This window comes from Myotis lucifugus, unplaced genomic scaffold (genome assembly GCF_000147115.1).
Source record: "Myotis lucifugus unplaced genomic scaffold, Myoluc2.0 scaffold_22, whole genome shotgun sequence".
Taxonomy (NCBI): Eukaryota; Metazoa; Chordata; class Mammalia; order Chiroptera; family Vespertilionidae; genus Myotis; species Myotis lucifugus.
The window spans coordinates 11,678,741-11,695,125 of record NW_005871070.1 but is presented as its reverse complement, the minus strand read 5'-3'; the positions used below and the strand labels follow the sequence as shown (position 1 = coordinate 11,695,125).

General features: G+C 48.6%; 1 protein-coding gene across 1 annotated transcript in view; it reads right to left on the bottom strand.

Annotated features, from left to right (window-relative positions):
• CACNG3 (calcium voltage-gated channel auxiliary subunit gamma 3) overlaps positions 1-16,180 on the bottom strand; it is a 72,364-nt gene extending 56,184 nt beyond the window's left edge. The window contains 1 exon segment of the mRNA XM_006085872.3: positions 15,970-16,180. Coding sequence (XP_006085934.1) covers positions 15,970-16,180 — 211 coding nt within the window.
• Between the last annotated feature and the right edge of the window lie 205 nt (positions 16,181-16,385).

Sequence of the window (16,385 nt, the reverse complement as noted above, 5' to 3'; positions counted from 1 at the left end):
GCGTGTCAGCATTTTGAAAAACCCTAACTTAACTCTGGTGCTGTGTCACATATAGAAATTTTTTGATATTTGCAACCATAGTAAAACAAAGACTTATATTTTTGATATTTATTTTATATATTTAAATGCCATTTAACAAAGAAAAATCAACCAAAAAAATGAGTTCACGTGTCACCTCTGACACGCGTGTCATAGGTTCGCCATCACTGGTCTAGGACATTAAACTCCATTGTTCTGGTCCGTGTTGAGTGACTCTTTACCCGTGGATAGTTTTGTAGCATCATGCACCGGTCATTTGGAAACGATTGGTTCACTGAGTTACACAGGTCTTTCAAATGTGCTGAAGACCTGGTGCTTTGTTTGCAAGCACATTTCATTACACAATATTTAAAATATGACACTTGCTCATAGGAGCAGATAGAGGCAAAACTGTGATTTTCACTTAAGACTTTGAATTTTATCTTTGGCAACAAATACTGTCAGCTGCTTTTCTTGAAGTGACGAGCTCTCTTAGCTCAGTTTGGAGAAAAGGTCTGCCAGCTCCGCAAGCCTGAGAGCCATAGTTTGCCCATCAATTGTTTGTCCAAGTAAATACGGTGTTTCAGGGGGAAGCAGCGGCTCAGCTCGCAGCTCAGCCGCACAAGGGCCCTGCTAGAGACCGTCTTCGTGCTTTGGCAAAAAGCCCAAGTGCTTTGTATGTACTCCCCGTTTTGCTAAATGCAAGGTTCGAGTTTACTAAAATCTAATAAAATCGATGCTTTTGTACTGCTTCACCGAGAACTGTTCAAAGTGCCCGCAGTCCTTTCTTCCCTCTGGGTGGTGGCGGTGGCCGCTTGGGGCACTGCCCCTGCTCCTCGCAGTTGCTTTGACTCATCAGTGTAAGCGCCAACACAGCGCAAAAGGCAACTACGCCTCACGACTACCACGAAGTAGACATTGCAGACCCCATGACATGGTCTGGGGAGGGGTCCTCTCACCCCCGGGGTTAACAACACACTTCGAGAACACCGGGCTGTAACATCAGCATGAAGGACATCGGCTTTTGGATTTAAAAGACCTGGAATTGCATCACCTCTACCCCTCACTAGCTTTAAAAACTTGGGACCGTTGCTCCTCTGAGATCCAGTTGCTCATCAGTAAAATGGGTGTGACACCCATAAGGCTCTTGAGAGGACCCAGTGAGCCAATGCATTAAGCACCCAGGATGCACTCACTATTGTTATTTACTAAGACCTAATGGTTCCACCGTGTGTCTCAGTCAGATTGCCTAAGGTTTTAACCACCTCATCAACCAGCGTGAAAAGAATCAGGCCCAAGCATATCACCACCAAGGACTCTGAGTCTGGCCTCCTGCAGGGTCTCATCAGCTACACGGCGCCGGGAAGCAGACTTGCGGAGATTCTGGGGGATGACGGAGCAGGGGACCACGCCTGCAGGACTCCTTGCTGACGGCAGAAAATGCAGATGGGCAGATTCTGTCCGATCTGTTTATCACAGGAAGGCGGTGACAATCAACACCACATTAGTACTCACAGTGCCAGGCACTGAGCGCTGTGCAAATATAGCCCATTCACTGCAGATGAGGACACCGAGGCACAGACAGGGTAAGTAACATGCCCAAGTGACACGCTCTATGTGGTTGACCTGGGATTTGAAAGCAAGCATCTGACTCTAAGGCGGAGTTCTTATCTACTGCCCTGTACCAAGGAAGCAGGAGCGAAGGAGGGGCATTTTCCAGAAGGTCCTTTCCCCTCCACAGAGCTCAAGTTTAAAAAGCTCAATTTTATTCTAAAATGACCTGTTTAAAAAACCATTTTGAGTTCAAGAGAAACTCCAGAAAAAAAAGTGTACCTCAAGCTAAGTGTGATATAAACAAATGTATGGCAGGATTTTGAGCTGGTGAAGGGTTAGAAAGGAGCCTCCATTTGGACATTTTTCTTTGAATGACTCAGAGACTGTGACATTGAACCAGCAAAGAGGAGGACGGAATCCTAAGAAGAGCTTGGTCTTGCATTAAACATTGTCTACACCATCAAACAATGATCAGTGGTTTCCGAGTTCAGAATTGATCTGTAGCCCAACATAGATGTTAGCGGAGTCAGAGAGCAGAATCCCAGTGGAATGAATCTGACAGCGAAAAGGTAAAAATGCAGCTCCTGGACCTGGGTAGGCAGGAGGGGGAACGTGGACAGCCGCATCCCATAAGGTGGGAAGCTAAGACGTTCTACCCAAGGTGGAGGCAAAAGAAATGAAGATTTATGTTATTTTTTTAGAAATTGGAAAGGTAATCAATATGAAGGGTGGAGTGAGCTCGCTAAATCCCCACCTACTGTGGCAGGAAGTCAATAGATTATAAATCAAGAAATAAAGGGCAAACATATTATTTAGAGGTTTGGATAGAACCACCAGAGGAACCGAGTCAGAAACGGTTACTCTGAGCAGTAGGACTTGGGGCGAGGACGCGGGAGCACCGAGAGGCGATGCTTGTCATTAAAGCCCCTTCTATGCGATATGACGTTTGAATAGTGTGCGTGAGTAATGTCTTAATAAACTGTAAGATAAAGGCTTTTAATTAAAGTATGAAGTTTTAGCTTGAAGGGAAAAGTATAACCTTTCTAATCTTTTTGACTTAGTAGAGCAGAAAAATAGGGCAATGATGTTTATTAGCTATTTACTAAACTGGGATCGCAGCCATTGGGGGTGAGGAAATGAGACGGTAGTGAGGGTAGAGGGGAAACCTTGCTTTGTCTTTTTTTGTTTTAAAAATTTATATTGAAATGCGTTTTGTGTTACTTTTGTATTAAAAGTATTTTCATTAAGAAATACAATAGGAAAAATATGCCACTCAAAAGAACATGACAAAAATTAAATACCCAGGATTTTTTTTTAAGAGAGAGAGAGAGAGAGAGAGAGAGAGAGAGAGAGGCGCAGTCACTCAGTGTGTCTCCCTGGTCTCTAGAGGCGGGCTACCAGCCTGCCCCTTCCCTCTGCTTGAGGACCAGAGCCCAGGAGGCTGGCTTCCTTTCCGCTCCAGCCCCGCTCTTGGGAGAAGTCAGTTCTCCTCTGTGGACCCTACACACGCTTGCTTTTTCCGTGCATTTGGCAAGAGGGTTTTGAGCACCTATTGTAGGCCAGGCGGCCTGGGACACACAGCCCTAGGAGAGCATTTCTGTGACAGGGCCCCTCCCCTGAGCCCCCCCCCCCCCACTCCCCTGGGCCCAGGAGCATCCTGCACCTCCACTGGGTGCACTTCTCAGCGTCTTCCCTACACAGTTCTGACCTTCCCAGAGACAGCAGCGTGTCCACCGAATGCTGTGTCTAGCACATAGTAGGTGTTCAGTAGGTACTCATAGAGCAGGTGACACAGGCTGAAGTTGTCCCCAAAGGCAAACCACCCACTCCCCACCCCCTAAGGGTCTGCAGGCTGGGAAGGGCCTGGGAGAAGGTGCAGGTGGGCGGAGCTGGCTGGAGCCCGATCCAGGAGGCCCGCCCAGCAGGACAATGGCCCTCAGACTCTGAGCACTGGCCTCCCACATTGCTGTCATGTCTGTGCCATGTTCCCATGCCAGGGTGAGGCGAGGCTGAGGGTGAAGCCTGCGGGGAGTAGGGTCACAGGAAGCGCCCTTCTGTCCAGCAGTGAGCAGCGCAGTTGCGGGGACGGCTGGGACATGGCGACCTCAGAACGCATCCCTGGGCTCAGTCAGTCCTTACAACTTCCTTCAAGACCTGCCCAACTGGCGCCAGGGCCTGGGCTGTCTGTGCCGCTCCCCTCCCCTCCTAGCCACACTGGCTCCTGACCCCCCACATCCTCTGCATTCATGCTCTTTCTGCCCTGAGTGCTGTTCCGCCCAGAGCCCCTGGGTGGCTCCTCATCTCCCCCACACTTTGGGTTAAAGGTCACCTTCTCAGGGGACCCTGCCTCAGCCACACTGTTTGCCATTTCATCCTCCTTGCCACCAGCCCACCCTCCCACCTGAGGGCCGCGAGCCCAGGGACTCTGCCAGGACCCTTGGGGGGCGGGCTCAGACCTTAGTGTCTCTGGGACCAGCCCTGCCATCTCCCCGGGCAGGAGCGAGGCCGCGGTGGAAAGTGGAGGAGCGCTGAGCGCTGAGCTGAGCAGCAGAACTCCGACCGGACGCACATCATCGCCTCTTGATCCGATAGTCTCACTTTTCTCTAAACACGGAGTGCGAGCCGCGTCCATCGTCTTTGCTGAAAAGTACTATTTTGAAAAACCGGGACTAACTTGCTAGTACGTATTTTAAGGCATCTTAAGCTGGTGAACAGGTCCCAGGCTCTGCGTCCTGTCATGGCGAAGGGGTTGATTTGCGGTGAGTATGCATCTCTGTGAACTGCTCTTTGCCCAAACCAGTTTCCGCAGGGACAGCAGAGTCTTACACTGGAAGAGGAGACCGAAGACCCAGGATTCTCGGAATCGCTTTGATTTCGCAGGTGGGTGTGATTGCAGTTAAAGCAGCTGCGGGCGGTGCTGAATAGAATATGTGGCAAACGTGCAGGTAACTAACTATGTACAGACTCGTAAGGCGGAAGAATAGACACAGTGTCTGCTGGGTGTGTGCACAGCGTAGCCACACTGTGCACACACCTCTCCTCCCGCCGGGCTGCACCCAGAGCACTAGACATTTCTAAAGGAGACGGTGGGACCTCTCTGCATAATCTTTGAGGAAAAGACGGAAAATAAGGGATGGAGAACTAACGTTGAAATTTTCAAGACTGTGGAGTCCGATGGCCCCGAGCTGCAGGCTCCTGCGTGGCCCACAGGGCGGCCGGGACTGCAGGGTGTGCTTTAGCGGGAGGTCTGTAAGCACTGAGCCCAGGAGAGCGACTGCCAGAGGTTGGGGGGGTCTCGGAGTTCAAGGTGAGTGAGTTGCCTCACGAAGCACATTCCGTGCATGTCCCCTGGGCACGCACTATGTGCCAGGCTCTGGTTCCAGGCCGGGGTCCTGGGAAGGGCGGAGAAGGAGCGTTTCCATGGTGATCAGGTATTGGGCAGTGCCTCTCTACAGTGTGCAAGGAAAAGGTGGATGATGGTGTCAGGTCTTGCCTGCCCCACGCCCATCTCGGCTGCCCACGCCTGGACTGCTGAGGCCACGGTCACGGAGAGCCAGCCTGGTGGGGCGTTGGTCTGTGGCAGGTCTGGTGGCGTCAAAGGAGGGTTTGGCCCTCTGAGCGCTGCACTGAACCCGCTGCAGATCCCTAAGCCACAGAATTATCAGACAGAAACCTTGACCCCTGCCTGCCACAGACTCTAAAACGCAAATAAGTCAAATGATGGTGTGCCCAAGTCCAGTCCTCAGGAAGCGGGGCCTCCTCGAACCCCTCGTCCCTGGGTTTGCAGCCCCCCGTCTTCATGGAGAGTTTGCCCGAGTCCCCGAGAGTGTGCTGGCCTGCAAGCAGCCAGACTCTGGGAAAGAAACTGTTCTCAATTCTAGTGATCGGTGTTGCCTTTTTTAAAAAAGTATATTTGGTCTCCAGAGATGCTGTATTTTTTAAAATATGTTTTCATTGACTTCAGAGAGGAAGGGAGAGAGATAGAAACATCAATGATGAAAGAGAATCATTGATTGGTTGCCTCTTGCATGCCCCCTACTGGGGATCAAGCCCTCAGCCTGGGCATGTGCCCTTGACCGAAATTGAACTCAGAACCCTTCAGTCCACAGGCCGACACTCTATCCACTGAGCCAAACTGGCTAAGGCCAGAGGTGCTGTATTTTTGCAGCCTAGAGCCACAACATCTAAATCTAGCTAGCTCTACCATTTCTTTTCCTTGACCTTGCTTTCTGGATTTGGAATAAAAATGGGCAAAGGTTGGGTTTATTATTTTTCACAATATTTCTTGTTGAGGGGTTCAGAGCCCGTGACTGACAGGAAACTCTCTTTGACACAGGAGTGGGCGGGCTGGAGAAGGCCCTCCCCACCAGGGGGGCCCTGCTAAGGGAGCCAGTGTGGTGGTGAGGGTGGTGCTCTGGCGCAGTCCCAGCTGCCGCCCCTGGAGGTGTTGTGTAGCCACTGGGCTTCTCTGAGCCTCAGTCCTTGTTGGTGAAACAGGCCTGCAGGTAGCGCAGGGGCCAGCAGGGGATTCAGCTGCATTTGTTTATCCAAGTGCATGGGGCGCAGTAATGACAGCAGCACAGGTAGGGTGGGGGCCCAGCTCTGCCTCCTACCAACCATGACCTCTCTGGCTGTCTGCTTCCTCATTTGTAAATGGGGACAATAGAGGTATCTACTTCCTAAGAAGGTGCAAGGATTGGATGAATACCCTGTGTCAAGTGCTTACAAGTGCCTGGCATGTACCATGTGCCTGATACACACATAAGTAAATGCTCAGGGTTTAGCCTAGAAATGGATGCTCATAGCTTGGCAAGGAGAAGGTGTTTATTAAGTGTTAGCTATTGTCACTTTACGGTTTCCTTGTCACCTCTTCCTGGGATTCTCACGGCCCATCCTCTCCTACAGCTTCTTTGGAAGCAGGTGTGAGGATCCACACTGGCGTCTCACCTGCTTGCTGATCCCAGGAGGAGGGGAAGACCTCCCCTGGACATGGCTTCCACGTGCAAACCCAGGAAGCAGCCCGCAGGAGCCTTGCAGGGAGCTCTCAGACAGAGAGCTTCTAGCCTCGGCCTTGCTGTTTACCTGCGTCAGCTGGGAGCACGCGTCCAGAGACCCTCACCACGCTCGCCTGATCCTGACTTCTCCTCGGTGTTCGCCGGCCCCTCTGCCCCTGCCCGGAAGTGCCGGTGCTCCTCGGGGTCCTGTCACGTTGCCTCCTGGGGTCCCCTGGGTTGTCGCTGGCACTTCTGCACTTTCAAGCCTTCAATTACCACCTATGCCTGGGTGATCCCAAGTGTCACTTCAGGTTTCACCTTTATCCTGAGCCTCTGTCAGTGCTTCTTCACATTTCCAGAGTGTGAGACTCTCTCCATAGAAGCGCACACTCACATATTTTTCTTGAAGTTTCATGAGCACACGGAGCCTTATGCATGGAGCTACATGGAGACCCAATGCTAACTCCATGGGCCTCCCTCTCTCACCCTCACCCTCCGCAGCTGTGTCTGCTGGGTCTACCCTTAATCTCTCGTGTCATTCCTTTTACCGCCGTCAGAACATCGCCTCCCAACGCTTCTTCTCTTTCCAGCCCCAACAGATATTATTTCCTGCATGTTTGGTCAGGGGCTGCCTTTTCCTGGAGACCATTACAGAGAGAAGGTTCGCGTTGACTTTCTTTCAACCTCTCAGAAAAGGGCCCAGGAACCCTGAGCAGAGAACTGAGTGCGAGGTCTCCAGGAAAGAAGAGATGATGCAACAGAACACCTGATGGGATGAAGAGTCTTGGAGAAAGGCAAGAAGAAGTGCAATTCAATACTCTTGGAAAAACAAAGGGTACTTCAGAAATAACATGTTATTATAAATTTCTGTAATAACTGTCCCATTTATTCAGTGGCAGTAAATGTTTTAGGCTTTGCAGGCTAGGCAGAAAACTTGAGGATACTAAGTAGGTACTTATGAAATAAGAAACAAACTCCACACATGTTTTAATGGCAACATTCAAAATTATAGATGCTGAAATTTAAATTTCTTATTTGTGTGTGTTGTGAAATATTATTTGATATTATTTATTTATGTTAAACATATTTTATTGATTTTTCACAGAGAGGAAGGAAGAGAGATAGAGAGTTAGAAACATCGATCAGCTGCCTCCTGCACATCCCCTACTGGGGATGTGCTGGCAACCAAGGTACATGCCCTTGACCGGAATCGAACCTGGGACCCTTCAGTCCACAGGCCGATGCTCTATCTGCTGAGCCAAACCAGTCAGGGTGATATTATTTAATTTTTTCAACCATTTAGAAATGTACAAAATATTCTTAGCCTGTGCATTGTACAAAAATAGGCAATGCGCTGATGTCTGCACATGGGCTAGAGTTTGCCAACCCCTGAGATGAATGTCTCACATTCTCCACACGCTGAGTCCTACACTTCCATCATTTTAGAGGCAAAGCATGAAGTACATCCTGTTTATTTGATGAGTCTCAAGTCAGTGGCGTGTAAATGTGTCACTGTTCTATCTTTTGACTGTGTTATATCCAACCCCTCATTTCTTCAGTGATATTTTGGGCATATTTTATAACTTTCCAGCCACTTTTGGTTGTTAAAACTTCCAGTTGCATATCTGATTGCAAGGTTGTATCCCTGATCCTCTCTCTTTTGCATCCTGGCAGCTTCGGTATGTTGTGCCAGGGAGCAGGAAGAGAAAGAAGGTCACGTGCCACTTGGCTGGGTGAAGGTGCGGACCTCTGTCGTTCATTGTTGCCGCATCTCCAGCTGGCGCCGATGGCCAGGACTCTGCGTGGCGGGAGACACCTGCACTGGTTAGCGGAGGGCCCTGGGGCCTTCCCACTGCCACCTTCTTCTCTGATGTCAGCCATCTGAGTCGGGTGCAGGCTTTTCCATCCCACATTGGCTCCCACCACTGACAGCTCCCATACCGCTGAGCCCGTGGTACCCTGTGAGCCTTTGTAAAAGGCCCTCCTCCCTTTGGATAGACTCCGCTGTGGACCAAGGTGCATGGTTTGGGGAGTGGAGCATGGGATGGCTCTCAGTCCTTGCTGGACCCCTAAGCTGAGCAATCCTGGTCAGGGCAACATCTCAAACGCCGTGCCACCCTGGCTGGGCTCTTCTTTTTTTTTTTTTAATATATTCTATTGATTCTTTACAGAGAGGGAGGGAGAGGGAGAGGGATACAGAGCTAGAAACATCGATGAGAGAGAAACATCGATTCAGCTGCCTCCTGCACACCCCCCACTGGGGATGCGCCCGCAACCCAGACACATGCCCTTGACCGGAATCGAACCCGGGACCCTTGAGTCTGCAGGCCGACGCTCTATCCGCTGAGCCAAACCGGTAAGGGCATGGCTGGGCTCTTCTTGCCTAGCAGGTTGCTCTGTTGGGTGGGGCACTAACAAAATGGCTCAAGCTCAGCCATCCACTATTGGACCCCCTGAACTCACAGGACCTCCCCATTTGAACATGCGGCCCTGCTGCCAGCCCCTCGTTTAGCCCTGGCGCTTCCCTCCACGTCTTGTGAAGTAGGCACGTGAGCAGAGGGTCAGCCCTGCTGCCTAACAAGCATCCAGTCCAGGAATGGCATGCCAGTCTCTTTCCCAGGAACTTGGATCTTGAATTCTTCTTAGAATCATCAAGAAACTAAAGGTATTAGGAGGAAGGACAGTGATATAAGAACGCTAACACCATTTGTCTTAGCAAATGGATAGTGTCTAAAATGGATGGACCAAGGCCTACTGATCAACATACTATGTAGAAACATGAAGGAATGAAGGGACCACAGGAGGGACTGAGACAAACTGCTGAAAGCCCTTGCTACTTTCATTTTCTTCTCTTGCAGGTGAGGAGACTCATGCTCAGAGGTTAACCAACTTCTGAGGTCTCACGGCTAGTAAATGGCAGGACCCAGGTAAGAACTCATGTCTACCTGCCCTCAGAGCTCTGCTGTCTGACATTCTTGTCGTCTCCCAGGGATTATTAAAGGCCATTTGCTCCTATAAGAGCTGAGAGAGCGGGCTCTGGCAGAGTGGTGCGGATGGGGAGGAAAGCAGCATTGGAGTTTTGTGGGCTGCTCTTTAGCCTCAGCAGCATTGGTTCACTGGGGGCACTTCCACATGTCAGAGTCTCATTTCCAAGTTGTAAGAAACACAACTCTCTTAAAATACACAGGGAATTCATGTCAAGTTTTATTCAACACATCAGCGAGGGAGCCGGCAGAATGACAAAGCTGGTTCAAAGGAGGATGCTATATATTTTTTCAGTGAAAGTATTCTGAAATAAGATAGTTAAGTTAGATATAAAACTGATTAATGTCCTAGAGGGTAGGCAATAAATCCACAACAGTTGTGTCTGTCTCCTCTCATGAACAGAAACCATTTGGATCTCAACTGAACAAAAAGCGTATGTGCATCTTCAGGAGCTTTCTACAAGTAAACCTGTAACTACAGCTGGGCTCGCATTCACAGTAAACGCGAAGTCAGACAATGTTATGTCCCCCGAGAATCAGATGGCCCCGTAGGTAAGCTTGTTGGACGCTGCTCTATGAGAACATTCCAAGGACAAACCATCTTTTTGCCCGATTTCTTGTTTTATTGTTTCCCGATGCATGTTGGTAACCCGCACTGGTCACCCGACAATGGAATGCAAATCACTTGCCTTTATTCTAACAAAATTTCAAATGGGGATCAGAAGTATCTTCAAGCGTCTATTTCCTAAGATGGGTTGAGCCCTAGAGTCAGAAGGTAGGGGGCCTGGTTTCAGGTAGAAAGAAGAGAAGCAGTTCCTTTCCACCAATGATGACACATCTAGGAGTAAGATTCAAAATATTTAAACACCAGTAGGACACAAGGCCTGCCCATCAGAACGGATGCTTCCACAGGGCTGGAGCAGGATCGCGATGGCCCTGCTGGGTCAGGTCTAACTTTTTATGTGATGGATCTTTAGAGGTCTGGGAGGATCCAGAAAGGACTATGGTGGGGTTTCGAGGGCGAGGGGTGGGGGTGGGAGTGGGGGGACTTGGGCCAGGAGCTGTTTACCAACAAGTAGGGAAATAGTTCAACATTTTAATAACTTGTATGGCTATACTAACATGTTCTGGCTGAATGTTAGTCAAGCTCACACCCTCCTGCTCCTGCCACCATGCCAATCCTGACCCACCCCAAGCACAGTCCTGGCCACTCTTTCCCATCCTCCCTCAAGACTCCAGTTCACTTCTCTCTTCTCTCTGCCTCTTGGGCTTTAGGGACAAGGATGAACAGTGCAGGGACAAGAGCAGAGTCAGGGGTAGGGAAGAGAGTAAGAGAGTACCGAAGTATTCTGTACCCATGGCCAAGGGAGGTACAGCCTTAGATCTGGGCCTGGAGGCCCAGAAATGACTCCTTGATACTGTTTTTAAGCTCTAAGGCAGTGGTTCTCAACCTTCCTAATGCCGCGACCCTTTAATACAGTTCCTCATGTTGTGGTGACCCCCAATTTCGTTGTTACAAATTGAACATAATTAAAGCATAGTGATTAATCACAAAAACAATATGTAATGATATCTGTGTTTTCCGGTGGTCTTAGGCGACCCCTGTGAAAGGGTCGTTAGACCCCCAAAGGGGTCTCGACCCACAGGTTGAGAACCACTGCAGGATATAGCAGCGCCACCAACAGGCAAGAATCTCTGTCCGTCCCAGTTTACAGTCTCCCAGGGGCAGCGCGGAGACAGGAGCAGCGTGCCTGGTGCCTGTGGCAGCACCTAGCAGCGGGTGAGCACACGGGAAATACCCAGGCAGCGCTCTGTCCCTCGCTCACCCTGGCCCAGCCACATCTCTGCAGCTTCCCCGAGGCTTCTGAGCACATCAGTAACGCTCGAACCCCATCTGGCTGAAAAAGTCAGCCATCTGGAGACTTGGAAATATGGGGAAACTTCTAATGATTGACTCATTTTTCCCCCCCAGTTTTTCAGCCAGATGTTTGATGTCATTCAGGCCCATCTATAGCAGAAATAGCAGTTTATTGAAACTCTTTTTCATATTTTTAATTTCCCTGTCCTAAAATCCTAAATGGGCTTTCTTTTCTTAGTAGGATTTTTTTTTAATGAATCAAAAAAGTGATCCTCAGCTAATGAAGAGCAATTCAGTAATCAAATGTAAAACCATAAGAAATTTGAGTTAAAAGGGCCTTTTAGATCATTTCCAGGTCTCAACACTGGCAGCCCAGGGGTCAAATTCAGCTGCAGGGTGAGTTTGATTTAGCCGACACCATGTTTTTAAAAAGTCGACTTAGTTGCCCACTTTTTAAAAATCAAGAGAGTTTTTACCTGGCATTTTAAAATTTGAATTACTGGGCCGAATTGGAACACATTTCCCCAGGGTAAAAATCAACTTAAGCCAAGTAGCAATTGTCCCTGAGATGGGGCTTGTGCTCCCCAATTTGCCACAGTCCCCCCCACTCTCTTTGCCCCGACGCTGAGACAAAGTTTCAGTTACCATACATCTTCTTCAATGCACTGCTGCTCCCTCCCTCCCCCATAGAATTGAAGTCAGAGGACTGTGAAATGCCCTTTTTCACACTTTACACTGCCTGCCCAGTCCACACGGAAATCTGGGCTTGGTACGCCTTAATCTTATCTGAAGCTCCCATTTTAGATTTGGGTAAAGCGGGGTCCAAACAAGGAAAAGAACGTACACAATTGACATAACATTTAGTGACAGAAATGGGGTGAGCTGCCAGGGCTCCTCGCCCCTCGGCCCGTGCAGTGGTCTTTCCACTATCTCAACACGCCGCTTTGATTGCGTCTAGGGCTCCAAGATTTTCCTAATGAGAGCGTCACATGTCAGACAGGTTCTCATTCAAATTCACACACGGCTGTTGAAAGCCCGCAGCAGGCTGGGCTCTCCTGGTGAGTGCCTTGCCTGCTTTCCAGATAATGAGTCAGGCGTTCGTTTCGGTTTCTCAGTGTGGGTGTCTCTACATAGGTCGATTGTTTTTTCATTCAAAGCATGTCCTTTGCTGCCTCTGAGTTTGCGCCTGTCTGGTGGCTCCCGTGCCCGCAGACACTGCACAGGCATGCTGAGTGTTCTGGGAGCCGGAGCATCTGAATGGCAAGGCCCATGGGTCGGGGCGTCCTCACAAGCTAAATGTCTGTGCCAGTCGCAGCCTGTCCCCCAGAGCGCGAGGGAATGCTCTCCAGCCCACGCCCCGAGAAGCAACCTGGCCCAGGTGCAGTAAGCAACTGCTGAGTTGAGGTGTGTGACCTGGGGAAAGTTATATAACTTCTCCAGCCTCAGTTTCCTCATCTGTAAAATAAGGGTAATAATAATACCTATAGTGTTGAGCTCCTTTGAAGATGAAAGTTCATTTTTCAAAATTCTTAGAACAATCCTAACACCTGGTCAATGCTAACATAACACTGTGGTGAGTGATAGAAATGAACACTGGGAACATCGCCTCCCTGGCTTCAGCAGTCATCCCAGGCCCATTGTAATTACTCAGTTGGCTTTGACTTGATAACTGTTTGGAGGATTTTTAGGAAATTCAGACTCCCTCGGCCCGCTGCCAACCTATGGAAGCAGAGAATCTAGTTGTGGGGCCTGATGATCTATTCTTTTTAAGCTCCTTATGTGATTCTGATGACCACCCGGGTTTGAGAGCAATGGATGCACTTGAATATCTTTCTGATATTTGAATACTTCGGTGGTGGGCAGCTCATCGCCTCTGAAAGCTCCCCGTTCTGCAGGGGACACATTTTTAGATTGAGGCCAAACCTGTTTACCTCAAGCTCCCACTTCTACCCCCTGGAGGCCACTCAGAACGCGTCACATCTCTTTTTCGTATGAGAGCTCTTCAGATGCTGCAGACAGCTGTCCTGTTCCTGCTGAGCATTCTCTTCTTTTGGACAAAATGGCCCTATTCTCTCATGGGGGAAAAGTATGGATAAACTGACTCCTCTAATTTGCGATATAAAAAAAATGAGCTAAAGGCCCCCATGCCCTAGTTATCCTTTGACACTTAAAGGACCAGAAAAAATGAGGATGTTGAGGCTCTGGCAGACAGGAGGTGCCAAGCGGGAGATGGCTGTGCACCTTCATGTCATCAGGCAGGGCTCCGTCTGTGGCATGTGCCACGCAGAAGCCAGAGGCCCCTGCAAGTGCCAACACGTGATGTCGTCAGTACATGAAGGCAAATCTTGGCTTCAGTTTCAGCCAGGCCCACCTAGGGGTTGGCTATATGGATGGACACACAGCTAAAATTTTATTGTGATTCATTAAAGTTTATGTATCTTACTGTGTTTGATACTTCAAAAATATAAACAAAAATGTAGCTGGACCAAATTTTATGGAGGCTGCAACCAATATTCTCAAAAGAATTCACCTGACCAAGAGCATGTCTTAGCTTCACCAAATCCCACTTGATTCAAATTCTCACTTCTCACAGAATGCCTGGGTGGGGCTCTGATTCCTTGTGCCAACTGTGGGTGTAGGACATGCTGCTGGAGAAAAGAGAATCCATCAGCTGAGAAATGCTAAGGGTTCGGGAATCCTAGGCCCTAAAGGGGAAATTGGTGTTTAATTGTGCATTCCAAGATTTAGTTCCTAGAGGCAGAAGAGTCGGAAATAACTGAAACATGGTCTACATGTGCAGACATCAGTAGCAATCTCCGATTTTTTATGGCATCCCTGGAACCATGTAGGCATCAAAATATCCCCAAAATCCCAGCTTTACAAATGGTAACTCAATTCCTTATTGTCCATATAGGAAAGCAAATTATGGAATTTCCCTTAAGTAAATGACTTCACCAAATCCAACCACAAACGACCACAAATGTTAGCTTCTTGTCAATGTTTAGGAAAGAATTATTCTAGAATTTCCATCAGTACACTGGATACAATATGAGCTTTGGATAGTGATAATTTAATACCACCTATTCCAAATTAATAATTTCCCAAATTAATAAACTAAGGGTTGACAGTGGCAAATGTCTTAACCAAGGTCATACAGATAATTTGCAGCCTTACCCAGGTATTCTGACTTCACACACAGTGATCCTTCTTGCATTTAAAGTATTCCTCTCCCACCTGGACTTCCCACCAGTTGCAAATGTGCGTTGGAAACAGACTCTGTTGCAGTAGCTCTTACAGGCAGGAGAGCAGTTGTTCAGAGTGTCAGGACACGGGAAGAAGGCCAGGGAATGAAGCAATATTACACTAGCAAGTGATGTCATAGCATGACTTCCTAAGCGGCTGACATAGATGCAAGTCTTTAAGAAGCCCTGGCAAGTGCCAGCCAGTGAGAATGCCGGCTGGACAACCAATGATGAGCAGGGGAAGGGAGCATATAGGGAATCAAGATTCTCTTACCCATCACTGTGACAAGCTTCGCAGGTTCCCTAGAAGCCCAAGAAAACTCCCTTTTAACCCTTTAATCCAGGGCCTTCCCTCAGGCATCTAGGCTCCAAAAGCTTCGATTTTGTTCTCTATCTTTCTGCTCTCTCCCACTGACATCCAGCCATTGCCCAGTGATGCTGAGTGACTCCAGTGTAGTGAAAGCAAGTTTAATAGTGAGACAGGCTACCCAAGAGCTTGACATTCTAAAATCGATCTGTCCTCTTCATTGTAATTAAGCTGATTCTCAATTTTTAAAATTAGAAGTGACAAGCTTTCATTCTTAAAGAATCAATCTTATGCAAATATCATGAAAACATATCTGTTCAATTTGGGGAAGATTTAGGAAAGAAGAAAGGTGTATACCAAATACCAAGATTTCACTTTTGTTTTGATCCCCAAATAATAAAATGTGTATTTATAAGGACATTTTCTTAAAGTGTGTGTGTGTGTGTGTGTGTGTGTGTGTGTACACGCATGCGCGTGCATGTGTGTGTGTGGGAGGGTTCACGTATGTTAGTCTGGAACTGGTTGGCAATGGAAGTTCATGAAAATATCTAGTTACACCAAACTCATAAGGAACTGGTAAGACTGTGTTGAAAAATAAGGAAATAGCTTAGAGTGCATCAGGCTAGGTCAGGGAGTCGCTCTCCCTCTCCCCCACCCCCACCCCCACTGAAACACAATTCAAGGCGAGCCAAAGACCCCATCTCAAGCCAGAGATCAAAGCAGTTCACAAAATGACTAGGGATTTTGTATTTGAAGACTTTTCTTCATTGCAGGAGCTGCCTAGGGGGCCACACAATCTCATCTCATGAAGCTTATACCAAAAACAACCAGTAAGCTCCAAACCCTTCATTAGTCTTGCTGGGAACGGTCTGGACAGCCGCACCTTCTCCGCAATCATCGGAACCGCTCTTCCCCCCCCCCTCCCGACTCGCTGCTTCTGCCTCCCCCAAGCCCCCAAGGGAATATTCGAATATCAGAAACGGGATTATTATTGAGAGGAATTTGCAAATACCTTCCAGGCAGCAGGTCCTCCACAGCCCCGAGTGTGTCATTACTTCTTCATTCTTCCTGCTGGTTTCATTATCACTTGTAGATTTAGTCCTGCACACACCTCTGGAATATAACCAGTAGTCCGTGCCCACTGCAATGGTCATTAAACTAAACGCTGCAAAGGCTCCCACAGTGGTGATCAACATCTGGATACCTCTGTCACACATCCTCATAATTCTTCATGGTATTCTGTATGGCTGGGGGTTGAAGGGGAAGTTCAATGCCGGAGGAAAAAAATCACTCTGCAGCTGGGTAACCTAAGACAGGCTCTTTCAAAAATTCGGGTCTCCGTTTGTCAGCATCCAGGGGGGCTTTGGGAAAGCTGGGCTTTCCTGTCTGGAGCTCTCTCCAGTTCCCTGGTTCGCCTATGGCCCTGGG